The sequence below is a fragment of the Eretmochelys imbricata genome, chromosome 6, assembly GCF_965152235.1.
Source record: "Eretmochelys imbricata isolate rEreImb1 chromosome 6, rEreImb1.hap1, whole genome shotgun sequence".
Taxonomy (NCBI): Eukaryota; Metazoa; Chordata; order Testudines; family Cheloniidae; genus Eretmochelys; species Eretmochelys imbricata.
Window position 1 is genome coordinate 125801617 of NC_135577.1, and position 12148 is coordinate 125813764.

The 12148-nt window shown below is 48.3% G+C and overlaps 1 protein-coding gene across 6 annotated transcripts in view; it reads left to right on the forward strand.

Annotated features, from left to right (window-relative positions):
- TXNDC16 (thioredoxin domain containing 16) overlaps window positions 1-12148 on the forward strand; it is a 78025-nt gene that overhangs the window by 55804 nt on the left and 10073 nt on the right. For all 6 annotated transcript variants that reach the window (XM_077819623.1, XM_077819622.1, XM_077819625.1 and 3 more), the window contains one exon: window positions 4233-4369. In XM_077819623.1, coding sequence (XP_077675749.1) covers window positions 4233-4369 — 137 coding nt within the window. The remainder of the gene's footprint in view (window positions 1-4232; window positions 4370-12148) is intronic.

The following is a 12148-nucleotide window of genomic DNA, read 5'->3' on the forward strand; positions in this document are numbered from 1 at the left end:
GGCTGTCTGCTACTTGGCAGGCCCCCCCCCCCACAATGTGTACAGCCTATAATGTTTTCTAGGCTTTGCAAACTTTTACTGGAGGTTCATCTCAAATTTTTCTAAACAAGCCAAGCCCCTCACTCCCCTGCTCTGGAAGAATGCCCAGTTTCACTGGTCGCCTGAGTGCCAGCACACATTCAAATAACTAAAGTTTGCATTCACCACTGCTCCACTATTGGCCCACCCAGACATGGCACAAGTTTTCATTGTGGAAGCCTGTCTCTAGCACACCGATTGGGGCAGTCCTCTCCCAGAGGCACAGACCCAAACAAATATGGCATCCTATTGCCTACTACTAGACAAAGCTTACCCCATGCTGGGCAAAACTCTGGGATCTTGGACAAAGAGTTCATGGCAACTAAGGCTGCCTTTGAAGAGTGACACTACTTGGAAGGGGCCTGTTGTCTAGTCCAAGTATTTACTGATCACAGGAACCTGGAGCACCTGTGCAGGGCTAATGCCCTAAACCATTGACAGCTCTGGTGGGCCCTAGTCTTCTCCTGGTTCAACTTTACCTTGATCTACCATCCAGGAAGTAGAAATGGCAAGGCTGAAGCCTTGTCCCAAAGGTATGGCTCTGACCCATGATGCTCCTGTCCACAGCCAGCCAATGTTCTCAGTCCCATAATGTCCTTAATGCAACCCACTGCCAGGACTTGCTGATTCTCATCCACCCTGCCTCTGTCTCTGGAATTCCACCTGATGATGTGGCCATTATTGACCAAGAACCACACAACACCCAGGAGGGGATCATGTTCATAAGGGACTGCATCTATTTCTCCCTTCCTCTTCCCTCCCTCCAGACTGGCGAGAGTGGCAGTTCTTCAACTGTGCCCACAACTCCACCCTGCCAGAATACTTGGGGTGATATAAAACCCAACGATTAACATCCTAGTACTTCTGGTGGCCCGGTATGTGCTCCACAATAGAGACCTTTGTTGCCTCCTGCCAGGTGTTTACCTGCACCAAAGTACCACACCAGAAACCTCTGGACACCCCATTTCAGCCCTGGGAGGCAATTTCCTTGAACTTTGTGGTAGAACTACCAGAATCCAGCGGTTTCACAACCATCCTGACAGGGGTGGATCAATTTTCAAAAATGGCCCACATCATTCCCTGCACAGGTTTAGCCTCTGCAGGGGAAAATGCCCGGCTCTGGATAAACAAAGTAGTCATCTTCCTGGCCTCTTGGATCACATCACCTCCGACCGGGGGCCCCAGTTCACTGCCTGCTTCTGGTACAAGGCCCTACATCTATTAGGGGTCTACGTGCACCTGTCCTCTGCCTACCATCCTCAGTTGAGTGGCCAAATGGAAAGAATCAACCATATCCTAGAGCAATACCTATGATGCTACACTAATCACCACCAGAATAACTGGTTTACACTATCCCATATGCCAAATTATCATATAATAATACAGAATATGTATGCATAGGCCAGAGCCCCTTCCTTGTCAACTATGGGTACCACCCCTGATTTCACCCACAACTATCAACATCCTGCCCCAACCTCTTGGCCTTTGACCTAGGTCAACATGTCCATTACATCCAAGAAGAGGTGAAGGGACACCTTGAGAAGGCAAAGGAGGACTACAAAAAGTATGTAGATAAGCATAGGCAACAAGGACCCACCTACTCTGTAGGACAAAAGGTATGGCTTTCTACAGAATTAACAGACCCTCTCGGAAGCTATACCACCAATTCCTTGGCCTGTACCAGATTCAACAACAAATCAACCCATCACCGTTGAGTTCCAGCTCCCTAAGTCCCTTAAAGACCACCCTATATTCCATGTCTCACCTCTAAAACCCTACACTGAGAACTCATTTCCCCAACAGACCCCAATCACTACCTCTACCAGTGCAAGTACACGGTCAGGAGGAATACGTTGTCCATGAAGTCCTTAATTTCAAGGTCAAGTGGAGTAACTAATAGTACCTGATTGACTGGGAAGGTTGCAGGCCCAGAGATATGCACTTGGAAGCCAGCTGAGAATGTTAATGCTCCCGGCCTGGTTTGAGCCTTCCATAGGAGTCAACCTGAACCCATGTTGCCTAGAGAGCGCCCCTAGGGGTGGGGGAGATGTCATGACCCACAGGCCTCAAATCCAGTTCTGTTGGAGCAGACATACTCCAACCCGTCACTTGGCAGCCTGCTGACAGCCCCTTACCCAGGACCGACAAAGCCCAGCCCCAGTGTGAGGCTCCACCCCTGAGGTCCTATTGGCGCAGTCCCAGAACAGCGGATTGGCCCGCTGTCCCTACTTAACCCAGCAGCAGGAACAGGAAGCTATCTGACCAACTGGGATCCACCCTGCTGTGAACTGTGTGCCTTGTGCTCCTGCTCCTCTTTCCCTGGCTTGGCTTCCTGACATCCCAACCTGGCTTGACTCCTGGCATCTGACTTGTGGTTCTGCTCTCCATTTTCTCTCCTGCCTCTGACCCCTTGGTATCCCGACCCAGCTGACTCTTGACTCCAGTCTTGTGACTGTGGACTCTGGGTCTGACCACTAGTTCTGACTCCTCACGACCCGGATGTGACAACAAACCACAATCTTCTGCTGTTAGTTACCTGGGCCGTGATCCAGGAGGGCACTTTGGGTGAAATCCTGTCTCCATTGATGTCAGTGGCAAACTCCCATTGATTTCCATGGAGCCTGTAGGTCACCCAGTGTTTACACACACACACGTGCACATGCCTGTGGGCTGCTCTAAATTTTGCAGGCTCAGGGCCCACTGTGCTGTAAGGATCACTGGTGTGCAGCGTTATCCAGCCCTGCCCCCAGAATACCCCTCCTGCTCCTAGAGCAGACCCAGGAGGACTGGCATAGAGCCATGCTGCAGGAATCCCATTGTCTTCACTGGGGTCAGGTTTTCACCTGTTATTTTAACCAGGGAGCAGCTCCATGGACTTCAGTGGGCACTGGATGAAGTCCCCGGTGCAGATTGGAAGCTTCCAGGATCCTAACTCTCAGAAAAGACGATGCAGTGTGAATCTGACCCATGCCCTTCCTGGCTTGTGGAACAGAGTCGTGAACAACTGTTGCCACTCCTGAAATAGCTGACACTTCATTCAGAGCAGGAATTTATCCTTCCTCCTCCAAACACAAGAGTCCGCCCAGCACTAAAGAATCCCAACCTGGATATTTTAATCCTAGCCAGCTACCGCCCAGGATCAAACTTGGTGGGCAGAGGAAATTATTTTGGGGCGTTTTCAGCCATGATGCTGTCTGCTTTGATTTGAAGGTTCACACTCACAATTGGTCGATCAGTCCGTAGTCTAGGCATACTCTTGGATTCCTCGCTGACGCTGAGCTCTGACACTACAATGGCTGTGAGTAACCCTTCCTACCATCTCCGGTTGGCTTGGAGACTCCATCCGATCCTGGTGGATGAAGACCTGGCCTCCCTTATTCATGCCTTCATCACCTCTTGGCTGGACTACAGCAGTGTGCTGTACCTGGGCATGAAACCTTCAGCTCTTAGGAAACTCCAGTTAGTACAAAACACTGCAGCGCATCTTCTCAGCAACACAGGCTGCTGTGAGCCCATCAGACCTGTTCTCTGCTCTCTATGCTAGCCTCCTGCAGAATTTCAAATCCAGTTCATGGTTTCAGTCCTTATCTTTAAAGCGCTTCATGGCCTGGGCCCAGGTTACCTAAAAGACTGTTTAAAGCTCTGGGATGAAGAGCAGAATTGCCAATCATGGTCTTATGGCCCAATGGTGCTCTCAGCAATCAAAGTCAAGGCTCATCTGTGCAGGAGACAGAACTTTCTCTGGGGCAGGTCTGAGCCTGTGGAATGAACTCCCATGGGAACTAAAGACCATCACAAGCCTCCCCACTTTCTGCTCCAAGTGCAAGGTGCATTTCTTGACCTTGCCCTCTCTAATATAAACACAGAGCAACAGGTATGTTTAACGAACAAAAACCCACCCTACCGAAACAAGATGCTCCACTCCACATGCTTCTCCCTCTGGGGAGAGTATAAGAGAGCAAACCCATGACATGAGTAGTCATGATACAGATCAGATGTCCCTTCCCAGAAGCCAGCTGGGATTTTCCCTGGTGCCTCTGTCTTCCGTTGCTCTCTCTTGTGGTTTTTGCTTCTTTAACAAAGCTGCATGTTTTGTTTTTTTTTAAATCATGTTGAACAAAGCAATCCCCCCTGGCTTTCATTCATTTCTCTAGAAGCAGCATTTCCTGCCCTGTGAAGCTGACCACGATTGAAGAAGTGGACGATTATTTAAGTGGGGAAGTTTATGCCGACTCGTCATCATACCACAGCACATCAGTTCTGGGAATATTTCACCCTAGCATGAAAGAAGGTAAACATGGCACTTTGTGAGAGAGAATACAAGGTTAGCAGGATTAGGAGCTCCTATCTGGTACCTAAAGATGAGGATTTCTGCCATTTGAGAGGAACTCATTGGTTCCTTGTTTGCTAAATGATGTAACTGGACATATGTGTTCACATTGATTATTTGCAGTACGGTAGTGTCTAAATGAGAGCACAGACCCACTGTACTATTGCCCGTACAACTAGTGGGAGACAGTCCCTGCCCTGGAAAGCTTACAGTCTAAATAGACAAGATGCATAAAGGGTGAGAGAACAAACAGAGGTGAAAGTGACTCATCCAAGAAGCTGAGAACAGACTCCAGATATCCTGAGTCCTAGTTTAGTGCTTTGTCTACTGGACCAGTCTAGCTCTCTGTTGGTGTGCTCCTTCAGTTGATCTCCAGTCCCAACAAAGGCTGTTCCAGAGAACGAAGCCCTACACCCCAGTTCTGCAAGCAGGTACATGTCGGATGACTCTTGTGCCCTGGCATTGACTTCAGTGGCTCTCCACACTGGGACACAGGTCCATTCACATGGCTCCCCTCTGCAGGATCGGGGCCCTCCCTTTAGAAGTTTTCTAGTGAGCTTTTTCCTGTAGGTTCTGGAGCGAACCTGTTAATGATGGTCTGTTGCTTGTACTCCAAAGGAAGCGATTTCCACACGCAGGCAATAACTCATTTCCTCTCTCAGAGCAAAGATATTGAACTAAATTACGGCCCTCCAGAGAGAGAGAGCATGGCTGCGGAGGTGGAAGATGTGCATGCAGTGGACCGCATGTATTCCTCATGTAGCAGAGCTCTGCGAGACAGGATATCCAGCCAGAAAGGAGTAGCCAAGGTAGCACCGCAGTGGGGGTATTGTAGGTAAAATGGAGATGGCACTTTCCTTATCAGCCCTGTGTCCCACAGCTCTTAATATCCCCAAGACATGCACCTTCTGGGATTGAATATTCTCCTGCTTAATGGTTTTTTCCAGCCTGCTTCAGAATAAAGGCTGTATGTGCTGAATAGCGTTAAACCACGCTTGTTTCTTGGGGATTGGCTTGATTGAAAGTCATTCACTATAATACCCCCCTGTATTCCAGCCCATGCCTCCTCTCCTAGCATGGCTACCCTTAGGGCTTCTTCTGTGGGGCCTTTGTCTTGGTACCTGGCACACTCTTTCAGGCTTTCACACTCTCTTTAGCACTGTGTAGGCTAGTGGCTAGAGCACGGGCCTGGGACTCCAAAAATCTGGGTTCAATTCCTAGCTTAGCCACTGGCCTACTGGGTGAGCATGGGCAAGTCACTTCCCCGCTTTGTATCTACATTTCCCCATCTATCTAATGATGCAGTCCTCCTTTGTGAAGTGCTTTTAGTTCTACTGATGAGAAGCACGATGTAAGAGCTAGGTGTTTTATTATCATTACCTGGAGGACCTCTCTTTGTATGCAGGGTGGCGTTACATGGGATTGGAAGGGATGTCCTGGCTCATTGGGTCCAGGCTCCAGCTGTCGCAGGCAGCCCCAGCAAATAATCTCATTAATAAACGTATCAAGTTCCTCCTTGAAACCTGTTAGATGGTTTGTTTGCTCCCACTACTCCTGTTAGGAGGCCATTCCAGAACCTCCCTCCTCTGTGGGTTCGAACCCTTCTGATTTCCAGCCTAAATTTACTCACGGACAGTCTATACCTCTTTGTTCTTGTGACCCCTTTTGCATTAGCTTAACTAGCTCCTCTCCCTCCCTGGGGTTCCTCCTGCTGATGTATTTATAGAGAGCAATCAGATCCCCTTGCAGCCTTCGTTTTACCAGGCTAACCATGCCCAGCTCTTTTGTTAACCAGCTACATTGAGTCTGCAGGGTTCCAACCACTGCCAGCAGGGGATGGAGCAACAGAAGAACCCAAGTATCCAGTCACACAAAGGGTTTGTCTGTGTTGTGGGGGAGTCTCCAGATAATCTCTTGGGGGTCTGAGTTACCCGAGGATGAGAGAGATGTTTGCACTGTTAACACAGTGTTGTTTGGATTCTTGTTGTTATTTGCATGTGGGTAACTCAAGATCAGTCTTAGGGGTTTGTGGTTTTTTTAACTCTGCCCTTTGTCAGTCCACTGTCCTGAGAGGAGAATGCATGATTTCCTTGTGAACTCAAGTACCGGTGGTTTAAAAATAACAGAGTGCTCAGTTACTATGGCCACAAGTAACCACCTAGATTATTTTCCTTCCCTTCCAAATGTCATACTGAGCTATGATACACCAACTTGGTACGCGAGACAAGGAAGATGGGTTTGATTGGGTGATAAGTAAGAAGGAGCCTTGGAGATCAAACCACAACTGTAGATTGTGCGTGTCAAGTTTTGGTATGAACTCTGCATCATGCTCAGCTTTACAAACAACCACCCTCCTTATCTTTCCAAGCCCTGCAACAAGTGGTAAACCATTAATGCTCATGGCAGAACAATCTCTCATTATGTGGCTGCAGCTGGGTACGTGCCTCGTGGCATGAATAAGTTATGAGAGATGCAGTAACCTGCAGCTGTAGGGCTAGCAGAAAGAAGTGAGCATACAAGTGCATATCAGGCCCATCTTCCTGTCCCACCACCGGCTCCCGGTCAGCTTTTGGTGCCAGTTTAAAGCCTTGTCCTAATCTTCAGCTCAATTAATGGGTAAAGCCCCAGCTAGATTGAAGAGTTTCTCTGGGACAATGCAGATCACAAATATAATGACAATGTGCGTGAGAGCCAAGGACAAAGCATTCTCCGTTGAGGGGATCTAGCTATGGAACAAATTTCCAGGGAAAATCAAGGTCCGGCCAATCCAAAGACTGATGATCTCAAGGAAACGCTACACACCCTTCCTCTCCAAAAAGGCCTTCCAACTGTGAGAATGCCATTCCCCGCTTCTGCCAAGCAAATCTCAACCAACCCACAATCCGCCCAACTCCTGGAACAAATGAAACCAAAAGTACGTTAATAAATTTTTAAAAAATCAAACCCAAAACCTACCCCAAGCAGAGCTTCTACCCCATGAAGGGAGACATGCCAGTGGCTCTGTGAAATCCACAGGGACTTCACTGTTGCTATTAACTTTACATGGAAGGTGTCCAGACACTGTACTTGTGGACAGTGGTATTAAACCTTAAGCTAAATAGATAGGACAACTGAAAATTCCTGGTGGTCATCTTACTTTACAAGCTAAGCAGGCTTGGAAGTGGGTAGTGCTTGGACCCACTGAAAATCTTCGGTGAGGTGTCGGTGGTTACTCTTAATAATTGTATATGCTGAGGGCTCAGGTCAAGAGGAGGGGTAGTGAATCCGATGGCTATGACTGCACACGCAAATGAGTGGGATCCACTGGCTAGTTAGGCATCTTACAAGCCATTGGCACCCCAGTCACCCCATTTGTATGTGCAGGCGGTGGGTGCACAATTGCACATGCATTCTTTAGCATGGACCTCCAGCATCTGCCTTTAAACATGTGATCCTCTCTCCCGGCCGATGGGAAATAATACTCTGCACTGACGTTTCCGCAGGTTGAGTTCTGCTTCCGTTTTCTCACTTGGTTCCCATGAACCCCATCCTACCCCTTCCCCTCCTCCATAACCTGATCTCTGCAGAGGGGCTTCCAGGAAGTCTGAAGAAAGGTTGGGTCTGCTGGCACAAGTGGTACCCTCCTCCCGCACCTTCCCAAGCCCCACGGCAGGATCCATTGGGTTTCCATCCTCTCCGTCTGCTGATGGAGAGGAGGCCATCTGGTCCATGATGTTTCTAAATGGAACCAGCCCTGACTTTAATGTGAGAGACTAAAATGACTATAAATCAACCCGGAGAGGGGAAATGGGCAGGCATAGTTCCCCTCAAAAACAGCTCAAGAAATAGCTGGGCTCGCCATGCCCCAGTCAAAGCCAAGCTGAACATCACATCCTGTCAGTTACCTTCACCCAGCTTGGAAACCTGCGAGCCTCTGCCCGTGGTTGGAAAGCAGAAAGAGAGAAGCTTTGCGGCTGGGAAGGGATTCTGGGAGGCAGATTGGTTACATCTTGCTCCATAGCACTGGTTTCTGTACTGCACCTCCAACTGGCTTCAGTTACGCACCCGCACAAGCCATGCTCTGACAGAAGGGGGTGAAAATGTGTCGAGGGCACAACGTGAGTGTAACGGAATTAAAGACATAGGGCTGATCGGCAATAGTTAAGGCACAGTAGGGTAAATAATAATGGTATTTAGCACCGCTATGAAGCCTGATCCAAAGCCCACTAAAGTTAAAGGAAAGGCACCTATTGACTCCCAGGGGTTCTGGATCAATTTCATCAGTAGAAACTAAAGCATTTTTTATAATGGCGGTGGGTGCTGCCATCTCCATGTTAGAAACGGAGCACAAGGCCCAGCTTTCCAAAAGCCGCTTCTAGCTTTGAGAGCATCGGGGCGGGGCCCACAAATCGAGGCCTTCAAAATGAATGGCTGCCTGCAAAAAATGTGGGATGGGCCCGACATTGCGGAGCAAGTCAGAAACAGAGCAGGGGACAGATCCCAGGTCTCCTGACTTGGGGGAAAGCTCGTTTCTTTGCTTACCAGAAGGAGGACGTTTTTCTCATGACACTTTTACTCCAGAAAAGCTTGGCTTTTCCAGGACCTGAAGTTAGACTAACAGGATGTCCAGCTATAAACAAAAGAACAATCAATGCACTTTCAATGAAATTGTATTATTAGATTACCATTCAAGCGACCAAATAAGTGTTTTCCTAAGGGCTTGTCTACAGGGGGAAATGTACCAAAATAGTTATAGTTATTTTGCTCTAAATTCCTGTGTGAATGGTCTTATTCCAGAATAATTATTCCAGTATAACTATTTTGGCAAATTTCCCCATGCAGACAAGCCCATCGGGACATCTCTAAAGAACAGGGACAGAGAAGTTTCCTGGAAAAATTGGGGGCAATCACATAGAAGATTAACTTGGTTTGATACCAAAAGTTGGTTGATTCTTTAAAGATACTGGAAATAAAATGCTCTCTTAAATACTGGCTTCATTGTGTAATTAGGAAGCACCTGTAAGACTCCTAGCAGTGTTTGACAAAGTTCCTGGCTCACTGACGGCTAGTTAAAACACTGCCTGACTGCAGGGTTTTCAGTGGGCCTATGGGAAGGGGATGAAGGGCTTATCGGCCTGCATGCAGCATTGAATCTGAGGCCAGTTAATGGCAGTCTTTCCATTGACTTCATTGGGCTTAAGATCAGGCTACTTGTGAGGACTGAAGTCTGAAGGGAGCTAGAATAGAGGCTGAGAATGCACCTCAACATGTGTGCTTACGGGGTGTGTCTACACTGCAATAAAACACTGTGGCTGGCTCGTGTCAGCTGACTGAGGCTCACGGGGCTCAGACTGTGGGGCTATAACATTACAGTGTAGACGTTCGGGCTTGGGCTGGAGCCGGAGCTCTGGGAACCTCCCCCCTTGCAGGGTGTCAGAGCTCAGGCTCCAGTCCAAGTCTGGACGTCTAAACTGCAACTTTAGAGCTCCGCAGTCCGAGCCCTGTAAGCCTGAGTCATCTGACACAGGTCAGTCGCGGGTGTTTTATTGCAGTGTAGACATACCGAAAGGGGTCTGCAGACACTGGAGTCCTGGCTTGCACAAATGCCATCCCTGGAGTCCGGCTTAGTGTTGTCAGGCCCAGGAGTTCAAAAAACATCAGTCAGGTCCCCAGAATCATAAGGTTGGCTTAAAAAAATCAAGAGCTTTCTAAAAAACCCAATACATGTTGAGTTCTCTTGATTTCCTGTCTGGTGTTTGAGCTTGGAGGGGGGGGGGGTGTCACCTTTTCCAGCTTTTCTCTGCACCCCTGAGGACTAGGGTTTTTATTAAAAAGTCAGTGCTTTGCTGAATTAAATGATACTTCTCTTGTCGCAGCCTTGGTCTGTCTTGTCAGTTTAGCGACTGTAGGCTCTTTGGGGCAGGAGCTCTTTTGCTATGTCTTTGCACAGCATGGAGCCCCAATCTCCGTAATTCTTCTACCACTGTTGTTATTATTTATGGGTATTGTGGGAGAGCCCAGGAGCCCCAGACAACGGCCGCGACCTCATTGCAGTAGGGCACAGACCAAACGCAGAACACAATGATGGTTCCTGCCCCATTGATTCTGGGCTGCAGCCATAGGCATAGAGGGGATTTCTGGGTGAGGTCCTATGAACTGTAGTTGCAACCCTGCAGCCCTGATCTTGGTTGGAACCTCTAGGTGTTACTGTAATACAAATAATGTGGAGTTATCCGTTGCTTTGGATATCACCCATCGCCTTGGAAATGACTGCTGCGTCTGATGCCGTGTTTTAACCGCATTGCGTGATCACCGAGTAGGCGTTGGTTGGGCAGTGGTAAAATGTTTGTTTAAGCTGAAACCTCATGAATCGCAAAACCAGTAAGGAGAGTTACAGACAAAATCTGAGGGTTGCACAGATTTGAAAGAGGAGCCTGGCACGCGTCCTGATTGGCGCAGAGCCATGAAGTGGGGTATAGAACAAAACACTTGTTACAGCTACAACGCGTCTTTGTTTCTCAGGATAATGTTTTAAGCTATGTTTGATATTTGAGCCAACAGCGAATAACAATCACAAATCTGCAGTGAGGCGTAATTGATGCCAGTGCAGTTTATTGTGCCATGTCTCTCTTACAATACATTCACCTCCCGTTTATGATCTTTCAGGAGACTTACAAATATAGCACCCATAAAACCTACGGGGTTGGTCGTGGAACTTTTCCATTGCTGTAGTGAAGAGTCACGACAGTATTTTGAATTTACAAACAGCTGACTGATGTCTAGAGGTCACTGCAACCCTCATCGAGAGGCTAGACATACTGCGTTCTGAGTTACTGCTGGGTAGAGTATGATTTCATAAGACACGGCTGATATTTGGGAACTTTCACTACTGGATCATGCTCAAGGTTTCTTTTTCCAGTGAAACTTTTTGTAGGACACAGAGCTCTCTCCCTTGGCAGTTACCGGTACTCTCCCTGTTGTTCCAATGTACTTTTATTCTAGACAAGCATCAAAGTGTTATCGAGGGCCGTAGGTGTGAAGAGTTGATCAGATTCTGGGGGAATTAAAGCAAAACCCAGTTTAACATTTGCTGAATCTAGACCACGATTTTTTGGGTAGGGTTCATTATCTCATGGAGGAGCCATGTTAATTTCAAGGCTTCTGGTTCCTACAGAAAACTCAGCGGTTGCCACAGTGATCACTTCAAAAGGGAACTCCAGCAGTGGGATAGGCAGACAACTCTGGCTTCGCCTCAGACAGCCCCCAAAAGGCTGAGGCTCAACAGAGGCACACGAAAGAGGGGGACGATCCAGGCCACAATGTGGAATTCATCGAAAATCTGGTTCAGCTGAGCGCAGTCCCAATTCAAGAAAGTATACTCCTTGCCCCTGCCTATGTAGGACAGCACTTAAGCATATGCTCAAGTCCCAAGCACCTGCTTAAATGCTGTCCTGAATAGGGTTAGATTTAAGCACCTGCCTAGGTACTTTCCTGAATTGGACTATATGTTGTGACAAAGTTCCTCCTCTACCTTGGTGGGTCTTGCGCTTATTGGTGGATTTGCTCGCCTCAGAGATTCATGGCAGCCCTCAGTTTGGCTGTTTTCATGAACCCACAGTCCAGGTCGACTCTTCCTGTGTCTGACCAGGAGTTGGGAGGATTTGGGGGGAGCCCAGGCCCGCCCTCTACTCCGGGTTCCAGCCCAGGGCCCTGTGGAATGCAGCTGTCTAGACTGCCTCCTGGAACAGCTGTACGACAGCT